Source organism: Eublepharis macularius, chromosome 1 (genome assembly GCF_028583425.1).
Source record: "Eublepharis macularius isolate TG4126 chromosome 1, MPM_Emac_v1.0, whole genome shotgun sequence".
Taxonomy (NCBI): Eukaryota; Metazoa; Chordata; class Lepidosauria; order Squamata; family Eublepharidae; genus Eublepharis; species Eublepharis macularius.
In genome coordinates, this window is record NC_072790.1 from 14,364,715 (window position 1) to 14,389,888 (window position 25,174).

Below are 25,174 nucleotides of genomic sequence, written 5' to 3' on the forward strand. Positions count from 1 at the left end.
AGCCCTTCTGTCTTCTCCAACAGGGCTTTTTTATAGGAAAAGATGTGGTGGAACACTCAAGAGGGAAATGAGGGAGAAACACACGGAGGAAAAGTGTTGCTGCTTTCAAATGCCCCACTGCTTTTTTCAGCTGAGGGGGAGGAGGAGGAGGAGGAAGGCCCTCCTCCCTCAGCTGAAAAAGCTGCCGGCATTTTAAAACAGCTTTTTTTCAGCTAATGGGAGGGGGATCCCCCTCCTGTCAGCTGAAAAAAGCTGTGGGCTTTGAAAGCAGCAACACTTTTCTTGTGAGGCAAGACTTTGAAAGCGGCGGGCTTTGAAATACTACCTCCTCCTGCTGCAGGACTGCCGCCCACCCACCCCCCAGTTGGACAGGCTTGAGATCAAGGCCTCAGGCTCTCGTCAGTAGGCTCCTAAAATGGACTATGTTGTTTATGTGTGAGACAGAGTAACTATGAACAAAATATGTGCCACAGATTGTGCAGCTGCCCACACAGTGATAGCTTGTGTAGCTGTGAGGGCCCAGTTCTACCTAAGCAGATGTCGGCTGTGATAGTGAATGCATATGGGATTGGAGCTGTATCTTTTACCTTTATTACTTGGATAAATCATTACCAGTAACACAAGTCCCTTTCTGCCATAAGGCATTTACTACTTCTGGTTGTCTGCAGGTAAATAATGAAGAATAATTTGGCAGTGGGTAATGTTTGACAGTTATAGTGTGCATATATACATAAAAAATGTGGCTGCTAGTTTAAACATTAACTTGGCCTTCTATTTCTGATAGAGGAAGGAACGGGAAGCTCGCATCAACGTGAGACCAAACGGTCACTGATTTTGGCACTTTATAGACATGTAAAGTAAATACATTGTTTCTCATTGGGTCTCAAATGACATCCTTACTGAGCTGCTGATTACTTGATGTATTGGCTTATGTGGATTTTCAGTTCAACAAATAAGTCAACAGAAGACAAGTAAAGAGCTATCTAACAAAAAGTTGATTTAGCAACGTAGTCCTTTATTGAGTAAGTCACAGTTGCAATCAGGGGTCATTTCGTAGAAAAAGAGCTGCAGGAACTAATTAGCATATGCCACAGCCCTTGATTGGGCTGAAATGGCCGAGATTTGGCAGCTGCCAGACGGGGGATAGTTCCCCCACCTGGCAGTGGCCCAACCAGGGCCCTTTTGGCCCCAATCCATGCCAAAACAGGCCCTGGATTGGGACCAAAACAGCCCAGATTGAGTCAGTGCTGGGCAGGGGAGGTGTCCCCCACCAGGCACCAATCCAATCCTGGCAGTTTTGGTTCTGAACCTGGCCGAAACCTGCCCCAAATGGCCAATAATGGCCATTTGGGCCCCGGTTGGGCCCGGATCAGGGCTGAAGCAGCCAGGACCAGGTCAGTGCCAGGCAGGGGAGGGTTCCCCCACCCAGCACCAGCCCAATCCCGGCCGTTCCGGCCCCGATCCCAGCGGGAATGGGACCAAAATGGCCAAATGTGTCAATTTTGGGCCCATTTCAGCCTGGATCAGGGCTGAAATGGCTGGGACTGGGTCAGTGCCGGGAGGGAGAGGCTTCTTCCAACTGGCACCAACCCAATCCTGGCCCTTTCGGTCCCAATCCCAGGAGACAATGCCCCAAAATTGCAGAAAGTGGCCATTTTGGGCCTTTCAGTCCCAGATCAGGGCCGAAACAGCCCGGATTGGGTCAGAACCAGGCAGGGGAACCCTCCATTGCCTGGCACTGACCCCGTCTGGGCTGTTTTGGCCCTGATCCAGGCCCAAAAGGTCCAAAAATGGCCCTTTTGGGCCCGGATCAGGGCCGAAATGACCGGGGCTGAGTTGCTGCTGAGCAGCGGGAGGCTTCCCTTGCCTGAAACCGACCCAATCTGGGCCCATTCAGCCCTGATCTGGGCCGAAACAGGCCCAAATTTGCAAAAAATGGCCATCTTGGGCCCGTTTCGGACAAATCAGGGCCGAAACTGCCGGGACCAGATTGGTGCCGGGAAGCTTCCCTTGCCCAGCACCAACCCAATCTGGGCCATTTCAGCCCTAATCCGGGCCATGTCGGCCTTTTCCGGGCCAAAACTGGGCCGAAATGGCCAGGACCAGGTCAGTGCCCAGCAGAGAAGGCTTCCCCCACCCGGCACCGACCATGTTGGCCCTTATCCAGGCCAAAATGGGCCCAAAATGGCCAAAAATGGCTATTTTGGGCCCATTTCAGGGCCAAAACTGCCAGGATCAGGTCGGTGCCAGGTGGTGGCTTCCCCCACCCAGCACTGACCCAATCCTGGCCATTTCAGCCCCGATCCGCGCCATTTCAGCCCTTATCCAGGCCAAAACTGGCCCAAAACGGCCAAAAATTGCGATTTTGGGCCCGTTTCAGCCAGGATCGGGGACAAAACAGCCGGGATCATGTTGGTGCCAAGCAGAGGAAGGTTCCCTCACCCGGCACTGACCCGACCCAGGCCATTTTGGCCCCAATCGAGACATAAGCGGCCCTAAAGTCAGGTGGGTGGGGCCACCTGACTTGGGGGAACTGCCAGAACACTATTCTGGTGCATTCCCCCTCGAAATGAGCCCTGGTTGCAATACAGCACTTAATAATGATGGGGATGGATAAAAAAGCAATCTAGATTCATTCTTTTCTCTTCATTTATTGTCCTTGTGATGAAAAACATTGTTTTGAAATGATAAAAGTCATCTTAGAAGTTCTCCCCATATCTCTGAAGCAACCTTTGGAGAAATCTAGAGGGTTTTGTCTGTTCCAAAACTTTAAACTGTAGTTTTAAAAAGTTTCTTCTCCCTCTCTTAGCTGAGAACAAGCAGTAGGGGGGAAGTCAAATCAGTTGCTCTCCAAGCCACACCTAGCCAGAACTTCAGACATGCAGATGACCTGCCTGGCTGGAGACAATGGAGTTGTCACATGTGCCTGTCTGCCATGAATGTATTCTGTGCTCTGTACTGGTTCTCTGAGGGCACGAGAAGTTTCTCACTGATATTAAGGCAGTAGGTTATCTCTCAAGTATTTACTTTCTCATTCCCCGCTGCTTCCAGAAGCGTCCTTGAAGGCTGGCTGTGGCCAGCTCGAAATGTATCTTTCTTGGGAACTAAGATGATTTCATTCTCTGTTCTGTCTAGTCGAAACCTAGCTCATCCCTGGCAACCCCCCTGGCTCTTTCGCGCCCAAAAACTAATGGCCCTTTTCCTGATGGCGGGAACGTTCCCTATAACTAACCTCACCAACCCTAGTTACATCACTTCTGCCAATGAAGTTGTCTGAGCACCTTGAACTTGCTGAATCTCTAATAAAGTTACTTCAGCCAATACACCTGTGTGATTGCTGTGGAGAACAGGGTATTCTACCTGCCAAGGCCTGACAGGAGTGGTCACAGATACATAGCAGGACAGAGAGATTTGGGAGAGTTAGAATGCTAAAAGGACTCTACCTGAAGACTCCAGGAAGAGGAAGACTCGACTCTGGTGGGAAACGGAGATTAAAATCATCCTTTGGCAGAGAGGAGGAGGTTTCTCACTCTTTGCTAACTCCATGTCAAAAGAAGGGGAACACACCTGGGCTCTTTGAAGGCAGCAACCATTACCATGTGGAGGGCTGCAGGCCCAAACCAGAATTACAAGGAAATAGGAGCGGAATTCTATAAAGCTATACCTTTTCATTTAAAAAGCCTGCCTTAGAAAAAGAACAGCTATGGCACGTATAGAGTGTGCGGCAGAGGAATTGCATGTTTACACCTTTCTTTTGAGATCCCTTGCTGCATTTGTTGCTGTGCTTGAGAGTTTTGTGAAATTTTTTTTTGAAATAAATGCTTTTCAATTCTTAAACACTGGTCGTTGTTCTCTGTACCATGAAGACTTCCACTGTTTGAACACACTATTTAAAATGAGCATCACGGGAAGGGGGTGGTCTGTTGGCAAAATGTTAATCCCCCAATGATGAGCAAATGCAGCAACTAGTCCCTGGGGTAATAACCCTTTTCTGGGTAGCAGGTGCGAGGTGGGGCCTTAGAACGGCAGGCTTACACAGGGGAGCTGGGAGCCTTGGCCCTCTCAGTGGGTAACTGCTACTAAGGCCAATTGGTGGTAGTGGAATACCAAAAGGAGACAAAAGCACCTCTGAGGGTTGGGTTCGCCAGGAGAGTGGCCTGTTTAGTGACGGTGAGTTGGAGCTGCAGCTGGTGCCTTGTAGGGCAAGACAGAGCAGTCCCTGTGAGTCACTGGGGCTGTTCCACCACACCAGCCATTGGAATCTTGTGCTGATAGGCATGCAACTATTTTTTTGGCCTTGCAGTGGGAAATTCCATATTGCTTGCCAACTAGTAGTGCTATCACACAATGAAAGACTATAGGACGTAATCTGAACTCACTGGGGCAGGGAGTGAAGCTTCTTTGCATTCTAGCAGAAAACTAGGAACAGGCACAGTAAACAACTGAGGCATGCTATAGGTCTGAACTGCTGCTGGGCCAAGTCCCAGCTGAGGCGTTCCAAATGTCCTGGAACTCACCAGACAAAAGCTAAGTACCTGGAGTGAATGAAGGTGCAATATGTTCATGAGACCATTTTGGCCCTCCTGATTGGGACGCCTATTAAAAATAGCTGGGCCGTTCAGCTGGCAAGTTTTCTACGAGAAGAATAAATCCACTGAAAATGACAGCCAAGCTCACACATCCAAAGGGCATATATCATCCATCTGCCACCTGCATTTAATAAATCTTTTGGTGAATACAAGAATGTTGGTGTTTGGGAAAATTACTGTCAACTGCTCCTCTTTGCAATAAGCAGTAAGCTGTATAAATAGCATTACATACCTAGTGAGCTTGTGATATGGAGCAAGGGAATTTTGTGAGGGAGTTTGGCAGGGGAGCACAGGAAGCTCTGGTCCACTTCCTGTATAGATCCAAGCAACATGGTTGGTGAGGGAGGTCAGGTAATCACCTGCTAAGTCTGTACCATGTTCGTCTTCTTACCAGAGGGCAATGGAAATTACACTTTTAGCAAATGTAAGCAGGTAGCCCTACTCAGGGCTTTTTTTCAGCCAGCACACAGTGGAACAGTGTTCCGATACCTCTTGAAAGCAATCACATGTCTGGTGGCCCCATCCCCTGATCCTGTTTCCTCCCATGTGCAATCAAAGCATCCAGCTCTTCAGCTTTGGGCAAAGACCACCAGAACACCGAGGTAGTATTTCCCCTCCCACAAATCAGGCATACTTGGGCAAATTAGCCACATTGCACACAGCATGCCCGTGGCCAGTATGACAATGTCATTTCCCGGTAGTGACGTTATCGTGCCTCTCCAGGACTGCATGTGCAAGATCACAGAAGGTAAGTCCCAGGTCCCATCCCCACAAGAGGTGTAGGGTGGGACCTGGAAACCCTAGGTAGGCGGTATGTTATAATGACTGTATGTCATTACAGCTTGCGGAGGTCTCTCCCCTCCCCAGGCTCCATCTCGCCCAATCTCTAAGAACTTCCCAACTCGAACTTGGCAACACTAGTTGTAGCCTCAGTTTGTAGAGGCATCGAAAGCAGGGCTCTAAAAATAGCTGGAGTGGTTTGGTAGGCCCATATGGGAATAGTCGGTCCTTAAATTTTGACATCCCCAAGTCCTCTAGGGCTTTAAATATGACATTGTGTGCAAGGACATCTACAGAAATAATAATATTTGATTTATATACTGCCCTTCAGGACAACTTAGTACCCACTCAGAGTGGTTTACAAAGCATGTCATTATTATCCCCACAACAAAACACCCTGTGAGGTGAGTGGGGCTGAGAAACCTCCGAGAGAGCCGCCATTGACCAAAGGTCACCCAACTGCAGAATCAGACTTGGTTCTCCAGATTAGAATCCCACACTCTTAACCACACCAAACTGGCTCTCAGAATAATGGGAGGGAGGGCAAGATCCATCAGCAGGATTTGTCTACCACCTCTAAGATCATTCCAAATCTCTTCCCGACTAGTTGAAAGTCAGTATTAAAACAGTACACTGAAAAAGATCGGGATGTTTAGGATGCCAAAGGGCAAGAGTTCCCCAGCCCACACCTTGGACACCTTTGATCATGATCAGAATCTTCCCTCAGGCACCTGCGCAAGGACTCCACTGTACAGATGCACAGTACCGATTAATTTTCCCTTTTAGTTGTGTTTATTACCTTCATTTACCGCTAGTCACATCTATTAGAGTTTCCTTTAATTGAAAAAAACTTTACATCCTACCAATGGGCTATTTTTTTTCTAACTAGGACTTCAGCAAATACCATCTCCAGTAAGGCCATGGTTCATTACTCCTGGGCTGTTTTTAATCTTCACTTGCTCTCCAGCTGTACACCTGGCACTCTCTTTTGCTACCCCCAAGAATCTGCTCGATAAAAGACACATTTTATGGCAATTTGTTTCTTTTGTTTTCTTACTAAAAGAACACAACCCATTACACAGAATGCAGTCTTACCTTACCTCAAAAAGGTAGAGCAATTTTTTTTTTATTTCTTATTTCTTAAATTACAAGGTTCTTTCCTTTTCATATAAAAGCAGCTCCTTTTCATGCACGGCATTTGGTAAAGAATTTGCTGAAGCCGCTGTTAATCATAAAAACACAACTCATACTTATCTACATGAAGTTCTCCACTTCTGCATTACAATGGTAAAAACCTTTCTAGCATCAACTTCCAAGGGCAATTTTCTTGTAACTGCTCATTTTATTCTTCGTAAAACATCCCACTGCCACCATCACCCGGTGTATCACCATGTAGCCGAGCTACAGCTGTTTTTATTCTTTTGCCTTACATTTAATTAAAGCAATGCTCACCAATCAAAGCCTTTTTTCTGCCATAACTATTTTGACTTGGAAGGGTGTCTTCCCCCCTACCCTACTAATCACTTCTGAGCCTATCTTAATGTTTCTTATCAAAATCCAGAATATTAGCTTGCTGAAATAACCCAATCCCCTTAACCCAGATGCAGTTCCTAAGAATGAAGTAAGACCTTTTTTACTCATTCAGTGAAAGCTGATGCTAATAAGCTACTCACCACGAATTCAGGGATTCAGAGATTGTTCTGCAACAACATAGGGCATGACCTCTGCTAGCCCAAACAGATTGGCGCACTCGGCCCATGTGAGGGGAGTGAATGATACCAAGTAGCTTTCTAAGCAGTCAAATCCCCCTTTGTGCGGCGGTTGACTTCTCATAGGGAGTAATAAAGAACACTCATGTGAGGAAAAAAGAAAAGTGTGCCGTACTCTGAATACTTCACATAGATGTATGAATGGTAGATATGATTTGATATTTCAGAGGTAAGCCTGGATGCTTGTGTCGTAGTTTCACATAATATGCTTTGGGAACCAATTTAATATTTGGCTCAAGTAAACTTGCAAATTGCAACACAACATTTTGGCTTCTGTTTCACATGGCTTTTGTTTAGGTCCCATAATCCCTAGGATAAAAGGGGGACCAGCGTCACATCAATCAACCTAATAATTGGCTCTAATAATTAGCCATATTTTTAAATTGATATTAACATACTGAGTTTATAACTCAGTTAACTCCCCAGGACTCAGTTCCTGACAGATGTATACCATATTTTAACATGCTCAGTAGGGAGCAAGAAGGAAAATTGACAGCATTTCCCCCAACTAACAACAACAACAACATTTGATTTATATACCACCCTTCAGGATGACTTAACACCCACTCAGAGCAGTTTACAAAGTATGTTATTATTATCTCCACAACAACAATCACCCTGTGAGGTGGGTGGGGCTGAGAGAGCTCCAGAGAGCCGTGATTAGCCCAAGGTCACCCAGCTGGCTTCAAGTGGAGGCATGGGGAATCAAACCCGGTTCTCTAGATTACAGCCTCACACTCTTAACCACTATACCAAACTGGCTCTCGCTAAGGGGTGACTGCATGGGTTTTCAAGAGGAAGTGGTGTGTTCTGATTTTAGCAAGGTCAAAGAAGCCATGCCATGAGAACGTACAAGTAGCCATGCTGAGTCAAACCAATGTTCCATCTAGTCCTAACCCTATTTCCAACTGCAGTCAGTCTGATGTCACAGGGAAGCCCAGAAAGAAACAATAGCTCTTTCCTCGCTGCTCGCTCCCCAGCATAAGGGTTTTTTTGCCTCCAAACATGGAGGCCCATTCAACTATAATGGCCAATATTCAATGACCCACCCCGCTGGACTCGTCCAACCCCCCCCCCATTTAAATCTATCCAAGCTTGCAGCCATCAGCACATCTTGTGGCAGCAAGTTCCACAAGTCATCTATCAACATACCACATACAATCGTCTTCTAAGTTCTCTGTAAAAGTTTGTTCTGATTTCCAGAAAAAATGGAAAGCTGAAATGGTGTATCATGACAGCCACGTTTGAGACTTAGGGAAGCAGACCAATGCTGCTGCTTATGCGTCACAGTACAGATATATTATGTGAGACAGCAGCAGCACTGTGAACTGGCACTTATTTTTATGAAAACTAGCAGTGATGGCTCATGCATGCTTCCGGGATGAGCGAGTTTTCATCCTGCTCTTCAAACTGCATCCTTCCAAACTTCATTATCCATCACTCTCCAGTAACAGAGGCTGGCATTCCATAGCGCACGACTCACCTTCATCCTCGGCTAGCCAATATCAACACAAAATTAAGACACTCCAAATACAATACATTCGTATTATATCTTGCATTTGCAGAACGTAATTTGCAATACATGGGCCTATACAACGTAAGGCCTAAGGTTCATCATGGTACCCCCCCCCCAAACCTGTGGCCCCTTGAAGAACTCCTAGGTGCCCATTGTTCGCCACCCTGTCTAACACCATTGTGGGGACACCTAAAGTCTGCTCAAGTTCATAAAAAGGACCGCTTGTCCCAATATAAATAATCCCAACCACTAGGGTTATCTTCTGAGGCCCTGCTGCAGTTACCCCTGGTTTCTTGGCACCCCTACAGAGGACCTACTTCAGCACCAAAACTATGGAACTCTCTCTCCCCAGGGTCATTAATCTGTCCCATTCTGTCAACCAGTGGGTGAAGACCTTTTTGTTTTATATGGCATTATAATGTTGTACTTTAACTGCTATCCACCTTGGTGGCCCTAATTGGGTAGAAAAGCAGCATACAAATGTTGTAAATAAATAACAGAAGTAGGATGGAAGCGTGCTTGCCAGGTCCCCCGCTGTAGTGGGGAACCCCCACAACCTCCACCAGCCACTACCCCCTGCAGCCGTTCACCTGGCTAGTGGGGGAAGAGGCACCCAAAAAGACTGGAGGCAGGAGGCCCAGTCAGAAAATCAACATCCAGCAACATTTGGTCCACCACTAAAAGCAATCCGTTTTGGTCCAGCACGTTCATTTGTAACCATACTTGTGCAAATTTCTGACTTACTAACTGCGTAGTGGACTAACTGAACCGACAACTGTTTTCTGGTATGCCAAAAATTCTCTTTTACTGAACTGCATAACCTATATACACACTGTAAGTCAAAGCAGCACTAGACATTAAAGTCAATGGCAGCTTTAAGTCATCCCATCACTTTGTACTTCCTCACAGGGCCCAGTTATTGCTGTTGGCAATTGCCAACGTTCAAGAAAACATGCTGCCTGTAATGAAACTGGAGGTGGGCCAGCTTCAGTCTTGTGTGGATCACTGTTCCGTAGAATCCTTGATATGCACCAACCCTGACCCCTGTAAGAGAGTCTTGCTGTTATGATTTTATATAATAAGTTTTATCATTTCACATGCACCTATTGTGCACTGGGATAACAGAGAGGATCAGCAAGGAATGGCAAATGACAGGGCTAATAAGCAACATGTAATGCTTCACTCTCAAAGCCTTACCATAATACAAGATGTATTTACCTCATACCAAATAAACAAAAAAAAATTCAGTTTAAAAAATGAGCAAAGAAGGGGGGCGCAGCAATACTTGGAAGATGGCGGCCGCTCCTTTCTAAGTCTCCGAGGCCGGCCTGCCTCCAGCGCTGCTGTAATACAATAAAAGCATCAATCTGCGATGGGAAAGACAGGGGCAGGTACGATAAAACCTCCCCAAACACAGTCAGCCACAGTATGAACTTTGTTTGCCCTAGAAGGAGCAAGGAACGGCAAAAAAGCTCCTTCTGGAAGTAGCTCCAAAATGGCAGAGCAGGAAGATGGCGCGGTGAGCCTGATGAGGCAGGAATTCACTGAATAAATCCAAGCATTAGAAAGTAATATTATAGCTTCTGTATCAGAAAAATTAGCTGAAAAAATTAAATAGCTGCCTGGAACCTATAACGAAACAGCTGAAGGAAATCGGCGAATCTATCAATGCTGTTGCCCAAATGGCAGATAAAGCTCTGGAGCTAGGGCTTAATTTGCAGGACGATCTGAATCAAATTCAATTAATAGAGGAAGCCTTGTCGGTAAAGGTACTTGATTCGGAAACGAAACTGAAGGCTAGAAACCTGAAGCTGAGGGGTTTTCCAGAAAATGGGGTTCCCTGACAGGCGGCTGAGTGCAGCCTGCCAGGGTGAAATGCCTTTTTTTACTTTTAATCCATTGGGTGATTGAGTGGCAGCGTGGCAAGTTTACACTTGCCACCCTGCCGCTCGTTCACCCGATGCTGGGAAGATGGAGGAATTTCCCCGTCTCCCCTTCATTGGGTAAAAGAGGCAGTGGCGGCCAGAGCAAGTTTCAGCTTGCCGGGCCGCAGCTTTCTCCTTCACCCAGTGGAGAGAAGATGGAGGAATTTCCCCATCTCCCCTCCACTGGGTGAAGGAGAAAGCGGCGGCCCGGCAAGTTTAAGCTTGCCGCGCTGCCACTCATTCACCCGATGCTGGGAAGATGGAGGAATTCCCCTGTCTCCACTTCATCGTGTGGATGAGGCAGCGGCAGCCGGAGCAAGTTTAAACTTGCTGGGTCGCTGCTTTGTCCTTCACCCAACAGAGGGGAGATGAAGGTATTTCCCTGTCTTCTCTCCATCGGGTGAAAGAGGCAGCAGCGGCCACAACAATTTTAAACTTGCCATGCCACTGTTCATTCAGCTGATGCCGGCTAGACAGCGGGATCTCCCCCGTCTCCCTGGCACCGGGTGAAGAGGAGGCTGCAGGGCAAGTTTAAACTTGCTACACCGCCGCTCACTGACCTGTTGCCAGGGAGATGGGGGAATCCCCCCCTCTTCCCGGCATCGGGTGAAAAGGAACCTGTGAAGGGCTGGGGAAGCTTCCATGTGCTCCGAATCTTTACGGACCATATTGAAGCGGGCCGATAAAGCAATTTCCGAACTGGCTTGCCACTTCAGAAACTGCTTATTTCCGACTCTTATTCCCGCTTCGTAAATTACAAAGCAGGAAAACCTAAACTTTTTTTGCTGCACACCCCTAATCCAAGCAACGGTCGCCTCTAGGCTGGATTACTGTAACTCGCTGTACGCAGGGATTCCTTTGAGTCTGATCCGGAGATTGCAGCTGGTTCAAAATGCAGTGGCACATATTATCGTGGGAGTGTCGAGTGGAACACATATAACACCTATACTGTGCCAGCTGCATTGGCTGCCAGTGAAGTACCGAATCAGATTCAAGGTTTTGGTGCTAACCTATAAAGCCCTATGTGGACTGGGACCAGCGTATCTGCGGGACCACCTCTCCCCATATGTGCCCCATAGGACACTCCAATCAGTTATTGGTGGTCCATGGGCCCAGGGAGGCTCACCTCGACCAGAGCCACGGCATTTTCGGTCCTAGCTCCAACCTGGTGGAACTCTCTGTCTAGTGAGACCAGGGCCTGGCAGGATTTACTATCTTTCCGCTGGGCCAGTAAGACAGATGTTCCACCAGGCATATGGCTGAGGCTGGGCTGAGCCTCCACCAGCCTGGATAGAGGAGAAAAAAAGGTCTGAGCCCTCCCCACCAGAGTCGTCCACCATCTGGCTTCCAATGAGTGAATACTGATTGCTGATGTCTGGCATATCTCCCATTATATTGCTCTGTATGATGTTTTATCTGAGGTTTTAAACCGTTTTTTGATACTTAGATTGTATGGAATTTTTTTATCTGATGTAATCCACCCTGAGCCTGCTTGCGGGGAGGGTGGAATAAAAATAATAAATAAATAAATAAAGTTTTGGAGAAAATTCGATTTTTAAAAAAGGAGCAAAGAAGAAGTTGCTGCTAAAATCATGTAGGCCAGCCTTCAACCTTTACAATTCAAAAATGACTTCACATAAAGTTCTATTCTGAGGAGGTACTCATCTCTCCCCACCACCACCCTCAAGTTCGTGTCTTGCCCAGCTTTTGTGTAAGATGGATCCACCTCTAGTATAGCCATCATAGGTGACAACTGACTTCTCCCTGGAGACCTGTAAGTCTGAAGGGAAGGATAAATAAATTCCAGACAGTCTCCCCGTCGACCTAGGTACTGCCTGTCCAATTCGTTCTCCGTAAACTAGGGTGAGGAAGGATATCTTCCAATCTGCTGAAGAGAAGAAACCCTCATGGCAAAACCAACATTTTATTCTCCATTAATGGAAAAAGTTATTCTTGTATGGGATATTGAAAAACTCTATTATCCTGGATGGGCACAACGGAGAGGAATGACTGAGGAACGACCTTCCGAAAGAGGCTTCTGCTGAGTACCACCTCAGCAAACATATCTACTCTGTAGTGGCTCCCAAAGTAGAGGCTAATGCCCAAGTAGTTTCCCTACGGATTTCTGCATGGGTGGAGAGGGCTGCAATAGTAGTGGCCGCTCTCATGGAATGGGCAGTCACCTTCGACTGCACTTTGTAAGCCAGAGAAACGCAGGCTTTGATCCACCTGGCTATGGCTGACAAAGATGCCTTCTTTCCCATAGTACTGGGAAAGAGGAACAAGGCATTCAAATATCTGAAGGCCTGTGTTCTCTTCATACACATGTGGAGAGCCCTCCGTACTTCTAAACTGCACCAGTCACATTCCTTAGTATGACTGGGACGCGGACAGACTTAAGCAAGGTGGATATCCTGATACCTGTGGATCAGGAAAGGGTCAATGTACAAGGCCACCAAATCCTCCTGAAATGAAGTTTGTCTCTGATTGAAAGGGCAGAAAGTTCCAAAATCCTCCTGGCTGAAGTTACGGCTACGAGAAAGGCTACCTTGAAAGTCAAAATTCTTAGTGGAATAGACCTCAGGGGTTTAAAAGGAGGTTAATGTAGCACTCTCAACACCTTGCAGAGGTCTCATGAAGGAAAATGCTTTGGGATGGAAGGACTGGATAGTGCTGCTCCTCTTAGGTAACGTTTACTGTGGATGGGTATGGACGTGGCTATCCTGCGATGGGATGGAGAACCAATGCCACCTCGCGCCAAAGAGTGTTGGGTTTGAGGCCTTGATCCAGACAGCCCTGGAGGAAACAAAGGGCCTCTGGGATACCCGCTGTAGGCGCACTGATTTTCCTTCTGAGGCACCACCTGTGAAAGGCCGTCCAAGTGGTTTAATAGATTCTGTGGGTGGAGGTTCTCCTAAACACCAAGATCACCCTAATGACATATTCTGGGTAGCCATGTCATTCTAGCACTTTCCTTTCCATTTCAACGTGGAGAAGCAGAGCCAACCTGAGCTGATTCCGCACACGTTGGATAATGTACTTCCAATCTTCTTTAGAGATCATCTGGAACTGAATTTTTCGAGTGTGAAACAAAAAATCCACTTCCAAACGATAGCTAAAGTGCATTGAAAGTGCATTATCCAATGTGTACAGAATCAGCCCTGGATTGGGATGGAATGGAGAACCCTGGAGGAGAATGACATGGGCCACTGGTATGATCCACAGCCGTTGTTGCATCACCGCTACCAGGGCAGAAAACCAGGGTTTTCTTGGCCAGTGAGATGTGGAAGATGTTACTTCTCTCCATAAATTGTTGAGTGCCCTGGCTATGAGCAGTACCAAAGGAAAGGCATAGAGAAGTCCCCTTGGCCAGAGGCTGAAAGCGCATCTGCTCCGTCCTCTCCTTCCTATGGAAATCTGGTCAGGAAATTCTGCCACCTTGTTGTTGATTGGGGATGCAATGAGGTCCAAGGCATAGGAGACCCATCCTCCTGGCCACCACACAGAAGACCTTGGGATTCAGAGCATCCTCCCCAAACTCCAGGTCCTAGGGTGACAGATCCTGTGTACCCTCCGGTTGCAGAAGCCCGGAAGGTGCTGAGCTCAAAGAGGCCAGATGGGGCTCCTGTCCACTGGAAAGAAAAGTAGCTCCTTTCTGGAAGGAGCAAGACCTCATGCCTCCCTGCACCTGACATGGGCCTTTGCCATCATGTTGTGAGGACGAGGTCATGAGGTGTTACATCACCTGCTAGAAGCGTAGTGCGAATCAGATAGCTCTTAGTTCCAGCCAACTGATGTGCCTTTTCTCTATGTCACTCCACATCCCTTGGGCGACTAGATGCTGGCAATGTCCTCCGCAACTGAGCAGACTGGCGTCTGTGGTGATTTCCACCCTGGGTGGTTCCACGAAAGGGATGCCGCCCCTCAGATGGAAGTCTCAGAGCCACCACTGGAAGGCACATCATAGAGCGGTTCAGTGGCTGCAAATCAGCACTCTGCTGTTATCCTCTCCACAATACATCTGGGGAGCTGGGCTGAGAGGTGTGGCTCATCCAAGGCCTCCTACTGAGCTCGCGGCAGTAGTAGGTGTCGAACCAGCAGAGCACTGACTCACAACCCATCATGGAACCACTATGCAACAGCAGCTCTATATTGTATAAAAGCTAAATAAAAATGCTAAATATATATCCTACATGCAAATACGTATGTAGGATATATATTTGCATGAGACGCTACTTGACTTGTTTAGAAAAATAGCCATGGCAGTTCTGTACAGACACACAATGGGCTGCTCTCCCACTGTGCCCATTTGCCCCCGCTAACAAAAATGTTCAGGCGACAGGCCTGGCCTTGGGTTACCCAGCTATGGAATGGCTTTATTTTCAACAAGGGGATGAAACAAGATGGTGCTCCTTATATCCTATTCACCTCCCCCTCTGATATTACTAGTTTAGAACTGATATTCCGTGTATTGGTGCCAAGCCTCCTCAGCCCCCGCCCTAGCAATTATCATGACGAGCAAGCACTGGCATTAGAACAAAATCTTCCTATAAGCATTTTTTGCAATTTATCCCTCAAGAGCTGCCAGTATTAACTGTAAATAAACATTGAGTTTCTGAGCAAAGCTTTCAGGCAACTGTTCTATTTTTGTTTTGCTAAACAAAGCCTTTTAGGATACATTTCAACAACTATTTCTAAGCCATCATTATCACATAAGATCGGGGGGGGGGGGAATCCTTCCTTGATCTTAATGGATCATGTAGTTTTTTATACACTTGACAATCCAACGGAGATCTCTTGTACTAATTTACTTTTTAAAAAGGTTATACGTTTTCAAGCACTTCTCAAGAATTAGAATACTACTACATAGAAACATACTTTATAGCAACCTTTTGAAAGGCTGTTTCACAGACCCAAGGAAATTCAAGGAAGTGCTTAGTATCTAGTTCTGAAGACCTGGACAAAAATTCAAGAGCAGCACTCACCACCTCTCCTCATTGTATGCAATGTTCAAATACCATTCCCTTTTCTGGGAAAAGAGGTGGTGGAACTCAGTGGGTTGCCCTCGGAGAAAATGGTCACATGGCTGGTGGCCCCGCCCCCTGATCTCCAGACAGAGGGGAGTTGAGATTGCCCTCTGCGCCACAATCTCAACTCCCCTCTGCCTGGAGATCGGGGGGGGGGGGGCCCACCGGCCATGTGACCATTTTCAAGAGGTGCTGGAACTCCGCTCCACTGCATTCCTGCTGAAAAAAAGCCCTGTTCAAAATTGACTTCAGCAACGGACAGTTTTGAGGTCCCCTCACTAGTTAGCCACCATCACTTATGACTTTGGCCACTGCACCACCAGGGCCCTGGCCCAGTAGGCCGCCCTGCCCCAAACGTAGGTTGTAGCTAGAGATGAATACCTCAGCACTACCTTCCGTCTTCCTTTCCTCATGTGCACCCTGGGCAACGTTGTTGTCAGAATACAGGGCACTTATGATCATGGAAGAGCCCACAAAACATTAAGCCCGAGGTCTAAAATGGCCTAGCTGCCTGGCTTAGGCTATAGCTCACTTCTACATTATCAACAGCCAAGAGGACTTTTCATCCAGGTAGGTTTTGCTTGGAATTGAGTGCTACTTTACAACTCCTGAACCAAAGTTCTTAACCTCAAAAAAATAATAATAACCACCAATTTATGCCAGTAAGATATTCACTCAAAGGGCAGGTACAGCTATCGAGAGGATACTTGAATAGTGAATTTACCTTATTTTGGTCTGTCCAATACAAGAAAAATCCTTGTGGGTCCGTTCGAAGAAAAACTGATGTCACACTTGTGGAGTCCTGCAACGGAAAGGACAGAGACAGTATTATTGTACAATGCAGCTAACAATACTCCATCCCATATCTACAAACAGCTCCCTGAAATCAAGCACTCACGACTTGTCCTGCTCAAATCTCGCATTTTATAGAAGTTAGGATAAATCAATGGACAGAGCCTATTTGCAAGGCACCATTCCCAAGCACTAGGCACACTTTACTGGCCTGCTTCTCTCTTATGTATTCCTAAAGATATATCTTGAATGCGCAACATGTCAACACAAAGGAACGCTCATATCCGCCCCCAAAACACACACACACCCTTATCTTGCAAGATGAGCCTGTGCTGGGTTCTTTCAGTCTTCCAGCTCTTCGCAACTGCTGGATGAGATCCCCAAGGAAGCCCGCTATAACCTCAGCGTTATAAGCCTGCTTCCTTCTTGGGGATGCAGTCTCAAATCTGTAACTTTTTGGCAGCTGGATTTATTTCAGTGTTTGTTTTCGAAGCTTATTTTCACGTCACAGCATTCTTGGCCTCCTCATTTCCCAAGTTCTAGCCCCTGTGGAAACTTACAGCATGTTTCTTCAGTGCTTCGGGTTGTTCATTTCACAGGCAGCATCCTGTATTTTAAACCAGAGGTGCCTACAGTTTAGCTATTTCCAATTAGACAAAGCTTCAAAGCATCCTCAACTGTGTTTCAAAGCTAGGCCTCCGGCATGGTGATGCAAAAACAAAGCAGATGCTAGTAATCTGGGAAGGAGTCAACCCCACCCCACCCCCAGCCCCCAGGCCCTCAGCTGCAGGCATCCCAAGGAACACAGCCAGAAGTATCATTGTAAGCAAGTGCTGGCGCTCGAGCTGCTTCTTCCTGCATGCCCTTTCGCTTCAATGAGCAGAGGAGCACCCCCAGCCCGCTCCCACTTCTTCCTGAGCAGAGTGATACAAGCCACGTGGAGATACCGATCTGCTTATTATCAGTCAACACAGAAAGCTCCGTTCCTCATGTGACCTCTTCATTATCTCCTCCTGCCGACTGTCCTGTGTCCAAAGAGGGCACGCTACTTGCTGGCTCTTCAGGACCTTCCCCTCCGGGAACGCAGTTCCTGATCCCCAGATTCCTGCCCAACAGTGGACCGGCAATATGTATGCCGCTCTGACTGCCAGCTCTCCGGTAGAAGCATGTAGAACTAAGGTTCATTACATGATGTATGTTAGCTTTGGACCTGTGCCTTTGCACCCTTGATAAAGCACTGGATGAAACACATGATTTGAGTTGCAGGAATCTGGGGATCAGCAACTGCTTCTAAATTTCCAGTCAGAGTCTGGATGTGACCAACGTACAGTGCATGGTGTGAGAGAAACCATACAGACTGACAGAGTATTAGAACATTCCGCTGCTGTGTACCCCGCTGTTCTAGTTTTGTTCGCCCAAGGCTTTCCTTTGCACCGTTGCAAGCTCAGAACATTTGGCAAAAATTTACACTTCAGCATAGGGTGCCACTGTCATTTTGGTGCCAGGACATCAATTCAGCAACCCAACAAGAATCGCTAGGCTCGGATGGTAGCCTAACAATATAAAAGCCTCCACTGCTGAGGTGACATGTTGAAAAGGGATGTACAATAGTCTAACAGGCAGGCAAACTGACGGAGTAGGCAAGAAAGCTGATGCCATCACCCTTAGGGGGGATTCTCAAATATGCACAGTTGCCTAATTAAAGAATGGCATTGTAATGCTCAGCTGGCACGATCTGTGAAGTTACACTAATGTATTATTAGGCTCATCCCACTTCTCTGAGCAATGAGAAGCAGAGGCTAACTCTTACCTAGGCTGGCTCCCTTTGAAGAAGAGAGCACTGCAGACTTGGGGCATTTTGTACTGTTTATTCACACATGTAGAGGACAGGTGGGAAAAGAGGCATTCCTACAGGTGGGAAAAGAAGCATTCCTACAGGTGGGGAAAGAGGCATTCCTACAGGTGGGAAAAGAGGCATTCCTACAGGTGGGAAAAGAAGCACTCCTACAGGTGGGGAAAGAGGCATTCCTACAGGTGGGGAAAGAGGCATTCCTACCCTCTTCCTGTCAGGGAAACTCTATGCCCCCAAGACCCTTCAGCCACCTTAGCCTGCTTTTCTCTGTGTCTAACAGAGTCTAAAAACTGCCTTCCGGGAAGGGAATAAAAGACAATGGACTTCTAAATAGCAGGAGAGTCACTTGTTTGTAATAAGTGTAGTGATGACTCACAGTAATGGGGAAAGCTCCACAGAAGAGAAAAAAACCCTTTTTGTATGCACAGGATTCTCAATACTCCTTTCCCAAAGTCTCAAGATTCATCTCCAAGTATCTCCAGACAAGAATTTCAGGTGGCCCAGATGGTGAACACTTCTGCCTCAAACCCAGCAGGCACAGGTGACAGAAAAAGACAATGCCACAGTTATTGGGCTAGATGGCCTTAATTTTTTTAAAGCTATATTCACGGGAGATCCAAGTACATAACAGTATGCCAACCTGTTTTTGAAAATGCAGTTATACAAAGATGGGATTATTTCTCCTTAACCAAAGCAAGCCAACTCTGGAAACACAAAACAGGGTATCTTTCACACCACTGTCAAAACCCAGAGAGGAACATTTCACACAGAAAAAAATAATTTCTAACGCAGCATTCTGCTCATCTTTGCAGGACGATGCTGGAACGTGTAGGAGGTTGCGGCCTCTTGTGAGCAGATGGGCAAATTGTCAATTCTACTACAGGCACAGCGTTTCAGCACATTTTCCTACTAGAACAAAACTGTTCTCATAGACCAGGGGTGGCCAAACTGTGGCTCAGGAGCCACATGTGGCTCTTCTAGACATACTGTGCGGCTCCCAGAGATCTCTGAGTATCGCCGCGGCCATACATTTTATTTTAGTCTAGTTTATTTCCCTCCTTCCCTTTCCTTCTTTCTTTCCATGTCTTTCCCTCCCTTTTCCTTTTTCCCTTCCTTCTTTCTTTCCATGTCTTTCATATTTTCAATAAAAATGTTGGGGTTGCCAGGTCTGACTCAGAAAATACCTGGGGACTTTGAGGGTGAAGCCTAGCAAGGATGTGATGCCACTTTTGTGATGTCACTTCCAAGTCAAAGGTCAAGTGATGGCTCTTCCCAAGCTGTACCGCTTCTGACGATGTCACTTCCAGCATACTGCAGCAAAACCCCACCCCTTTCTGTGATGTCACTTTCAGGACACTCCCCCAATCCCGCCTCTTCATCTGAAGTCACTTCAATGCTTACTGTCTTGCGGCTCTCAAACATCTGACGTTTATTCTATGTGGCTCTTTCATTAAGCAAGTTTGGCCACCCCTGTCATAGACCTACGTGAAAGGAAACTCAAGAGTCAAGTGTGAACACAAGTGACCACAGTAATAAAGCTGAGGAGTATCCTTAACCTGCTGAGACTATTCCAGCCTGTGATGGCGTAAGCAGGACAGGCCAATACGGGGGAAACAGAGTCCAAACACTTCCAGTCTTCTTTGCTTCGCCCTCTTCTCCCTCCTCCAACTCTTCTGGAATTTCATGGATTCCTCCAAAACAAAGCTATATTCCTTTCACACAGGCACTTCTATAGTCAGAATTCAAGCCATCCAAAGTACTTGCTGAATGTATTGGAGGTTTGATTGCCTTTACTCCGTGGTACACCATGCACTCACCCTGAGATATAGCTCACTGCAATATTTAGGATTAGTGGGTAAAACACAACGTTTGAGCCAAAAGGAAAGGCGGGGTATAAATATCCTAATAAATTAATAAATAACAAACACTGACATTCATTTTCTGCTACTTTATCAACACACAGAGCTTATTCTACATCCATCCGTCAGAACTGCATAGGACCACATCAGACTAGGATCTGGGAAACCCAGGTTTGAATCCCCCCCTCTGCCATGGATGCTTGCCGTATGACCTTGGGCCAGTCACACCCTCTCAGCCTAAACTACCTCACAGGGTTGATGTGAAGATAAAAGGGAGGAGAGAGCAATGGAAACCACATTGGATCTCTACTGGGAGCTCAGTGGGGTATAATTCCACGTAAGAGTCTGCCCGTTTTCTCCAGAGGGACTCATCTCTGTAGTATAGACTACTAGGATACAGGAAATCTGTGGCTGACCAGCTGCCTTCTGCTACAATTGATATCAAGATTGTGTTTTTTTGGAACATTAAGTTGAAGGGGAACTTACTCGAAATAAAGGTCAGACAAAATGGGGAAGTCAAAACACTGACCCTCAAGCTTATCAGAAAGCAGGGGTGCCTGGGGGACCACATCCAAACCTATCAGTCTGGAGGTCACTTGTAATTCCAGGTGCTCTCCAGGCCCACCCAGAGGTTGGCAATAGGGCTGCCAGGTCCAGGTTGGGAAATTCCTGGAGATTTGGGGGATAGAGCCTGGAAAGAGTGGAGTTTGGGGAGGGGCCTCAACGGTGGTATGATGCCAGAGAGTCTACAAAGCAGCCATTTTCTCCAGGGGAACTGATCTCTGTGGCCTGGAGATCTGTTGTAATTCCAGGAGATCTCCAGCCACCACCTGGAGGTTGGCAAACCTAAGTAGAGGTCATCCCCACCCTTGACACATGAGATGCTTGTAAAATTGGGGGTGTCACGGACTAAACATGGAACCTGTGGCATGTAAAGCCACTGAGCTATGCGCCTCTGTCATGATCTTGGGCCTGTAGGCCTCAAGAAAGCCCTTTCTTCCATAAATGTTTGAGCTCTTATGTAAATGCTGCAAGAAGCCTACAGTTTCCAAGCACCCTCCAAACTTTACGACTGGACTGGGGGCAAACAGAGGGAAACCAGACACTTGCTATCAAAGATACAAAGTCCTAACAGAGAGCACACAAGGCCCTGCTCAGAGAAAGAGGATGTTTACTCCCTGAAGCCGAGCAGCTATGAGGCTATTTTTGCAGGGGAAAAAGTAAAACAAAAATCTACACAGATCTTCATAGATCCTCTAGTTTATCTTTGATAGAACACCCACAAATCCAACATCAAATCACATATCACCACCAGGTCCACAGACTGAAGCATAAAAAACACGGATCCAGAAATTCACGGTGCTGCCAAAGTGCAAAAATCTGGATCCAAGACATGAATTTGTATGATTTCTACACTGAAATAAAATAAAAACACCATCATATCATAGATCATGTCTTAGTCCATAGGCAGAACTGTAACAATCATGTATTCGCTGCTTTGTGTAGACGCCGTGGTGCAAAACATGATTCCAAGGCATGGATCCTCAACGATCCTTAGAATTTTTAGAGAAGGTCACCCAAAAGTCACCATCAAATCACATATCGTGTCTATAGCCAGTTGAATCACAAAAATCATGTATCCACTGCCTCGTGGCACCACCACAGCGCAAAAAACGTGGCTCTTTGGCATGGATCCTCAAGGATCCTAAGGATTTTTACATGAGATCACCAAAAACTCACCAGCAGATCACATATGTCTATAGTCACAAACTGAACTACAAAAATCATGCATCCATGGCTCTGTGACCCCATCACAATGGTGAAACATGGATCCAAGGTGTGGATCCATTAATTCTGCTCCATTTTTCTGTTTTCCCTATTTAGTCTCTTGACATAATATTTGTTTAATAAACCATGTACTATGTATTGTCGAAGGCTTTCACGGCCGGAGAACGATGGTTGTTGTGGGTTTTCCGGGCTGCCCGGAAAACCCACAACAACCAACAAACCATGTACTGTTCACTCGACCTGGGTTCTTCACACCTCAAATTCAGTCATACGCCAGGGCACACCCTGACTAAAGAGGGGCTTGCCTAAGGACAGAGAGAGTGGACTGAGCCCTCTCCAGTAAAGCCTAGAACCAGATTTGGGGCCATCACTTACAAGGCTGCCAGCTCCTCTGGGGGCCAAACTGGGCTACAGGCTGGGAGTGGGAAGTGCATACTTATCCTAAAGAGCGTGTGCACTCCTGCACTCACCCATCACATCAGAAATACTTTTGCTTTGGCAAAACTGGGTGATGTAACTCCTTATTCCATACGTTCCTGAGACCCTGCATATCATATTTATTAAATAACATGAAATACTTATAAACAAATACTGTAGTTTTCTATTTATTTATTTTTTTGCATAGATTCAGTAAGAGTTTCCAAAAGTGGACATCTGGAACACTCAACGCTGCAGGATCATATGTGGATATCAACAAACGTTATAGTTGCTGACAAGTCGCATCTAGCCATCAACTGAGAAATGTCAACAATTCATCATTCTAGCCTACCAATTGATCCAAAATAAAAAATCCCCCTATCTGTACAAGCCTTCCATAGAAAAAATTTCCTCCCAATTTTAAAATCTGGATTAGCACACAATGTTAATTTAGCATGTGAAAACAGGTCAAACTAATAAAGTTGAGACATTATGCTCCACAGCTCTCCATCTGCAAAAACTGCAAAAGCTACTAGATCCATTTCAGCACGAATAGACCATAACGCACTCCATTTAAAGAGGCAATCAGAAAAGATGCCTCCCAAAGAGCCCAAGACGGATAATCCACTTGGCATAAGTAGTACCAATAATTAGTACAAGCTGATGATACAACTAAGATCATGAAAGCCAAATCCTCCTTTATTAGTTGCACCCTCTTTAGAGAAATTGGAGATGGTGAGGAGCCCCATATACACTTCTGAAAAATAGATTTAATTTTATTAATATAACTGTAGGTAAAGGAAGTCCCCTGTGCAAGCACCGAGTCATTACTGACCTATGGGGGACATCACATCACAACGTTTTCTTGGCAGACTTTTGTTATGAGGTGGTTTGCCATTGCCTTCCCCAGTCACCTACACTTTACCCCCAGGAAACTGGGTACTCATTTTACCGACCTCGGAGGGATGGAAGGCTGAGTCAACCTTGAGCCGGCTACCTGAACCCGGCTTCCACCAGGATCAAACTCAGGTCGTAAGCAGAGCTTGGGCTGCAATACTGCAACTTACCACTCTGCGCCATGGGGTTCCCTATAACTGTAAGGTATATAAAAAGGGATTGCATGCAAAACATACATCATTTGAGGTAGAATTTTCATTTTGAATGTATTTACATTACCCCATCCCCCTCCTGGATACACACCTTAACATGGTGAGGGGGTCTGAATGTGTCAGTGAAGCTGAAAGAAATGCTGTCAGGAGCACAGGCTTGATCAAGAGTCTAAACTCCTGGAAGAGTCACTCAAGGCGGAATGGTCAAAGCTGAGACGCCAGACAAAGATACATCCACACCCTTCTGGAATCAACAGCCAAACTAGCAGAAGAGAATTGACCATTCCGATGGTGATGGGAGCAGAGCAATTCTTGGAGGCTAGCTACTGGGCAGCAGCAGTAGTGGAAGGTGACATTGGAGGATCTTTCACAGACAACGGCAGTGTCACTTCACCTAACCCTGGTTAGTACTGTGCAGAAGAAGGCAATGGTAAACCACTTCTGCTCTTAACTTGAATACCCTATGATGAGACAATCCAAAATGAAAGAAGGTATAGTGCTGGGAGACAAGAACCCCCCAGGTCAGACGGCACTCAACTGGCTACTGTGGAAGAGCAGAGGACAAGTCTGAATAGCGCCGTTCTTAACGATGAGGCCGCATTAAAGCCAAATGGACGTTCAGTTGCTGATGTGAAAAGAGGCAAAAAGAATGTCCAAAGCTGTGAAACATACATAATAGAAACATGGAACATGAGAAGCATGAAATCAGGTAAGCTAGAAATTGTAAACACAAAATGCAACATTGCGGTCCTGGCTGTGAGTGAACTAATGGTCACCGATTCAAGACATTTTAAGTGTTTTACTGCGGAAATGACAAACTAAAAAAAACAGTGTTGTTCTAATGGTGAGGCGAGACATAGCACAAGCAGTCAAGAGCTACAATACAAAGTCTGACTGATTAATATCTATCAGACTTCATAGAAGGCCTGCTAACATAATCATCATTCAAGCTTATACCCCAACTACAGATACTGAAGAGGAAGAAATCAAAAACTTTTATGCAAGCGTCCAAGAAGAAATTGATCACACACCTAAACAAGATATGCTAATAATCACAGGTGACTGGAACACAAAAGGAGACAGACAAAGCAGAATCAAATATAGTTGGAAAATTTGGACTAGGATCATGAAATGAAGCAGGAAAGCGGCTCGTAGCATTTTGAGAAGCCAACAACCTGTTCACTGCTAACACATGCTTCAGGCAACCAAAAAGACAATATTTGGAAATCGCCGGGTGCCCAATACAGGAACCAGATTACATAATTGGAAGCAGATGATAGAGAAGTTCCATTCTCTCTGCTAAAACAAGACCAGGAGCTGATTGTGATATAGATCATGAGTTGCTATTATCAAAAAACAGAATAAAGCTGTATCTGATACAGTATCTCATCAGGACAAAATAAAGAAGAGATGGGAACAATACACTGAAGAACTATACAGAAGAGTTGGAAGAATGACAGGTATCTTCAAAGAAGAATCTTTTGACAAAGAACTAGAAATCTTAGAACTTGAGGTAAAAGCTGCACTCAAAGCAATTAGGAGAAACAAAACACCTGGAGTAGATGGGATACCAAGAGAGCTATTTCAAGCTACAAACAAGAATCTGTCACCAAATCTGGAAAACAAAACAATGGCCCACAGAATAGAAATGCTCAGTCTACATTCCCTTTCCAAAAAACGGAGATGCCAAAGAGTGCAGCAACTATCAGACTATCGCGTTAATTTCCTATGCAAGTAAAGTGAAGCTCAAA

The 25,174-nt window shown here is 46.1% G+C and overlaps 1 protein-coding gene across 1 annotated transcript in view; it reads right to left on the bottom strand.

The window, feature by feature from the left end:
* The window catches only part of PLCB1 (phospholipase C beta 1), a 698,812-nt gene that overhangs the window by 662,125 nt on the left and 11,513 nt on the right, over window positions 1-25,174 (bottom strand). Inside the window, exon 2 of the mRNA XM_054975035.1 lies at window positions 16,331-16,408. Coding sequence (XP_054831010.1) covers window positions 16,331-16,408 — 78 coding nt within the window. The remainder of the gene's footprint in view (window positions 1-16,330; window positions 16,409-25,174) is intronic.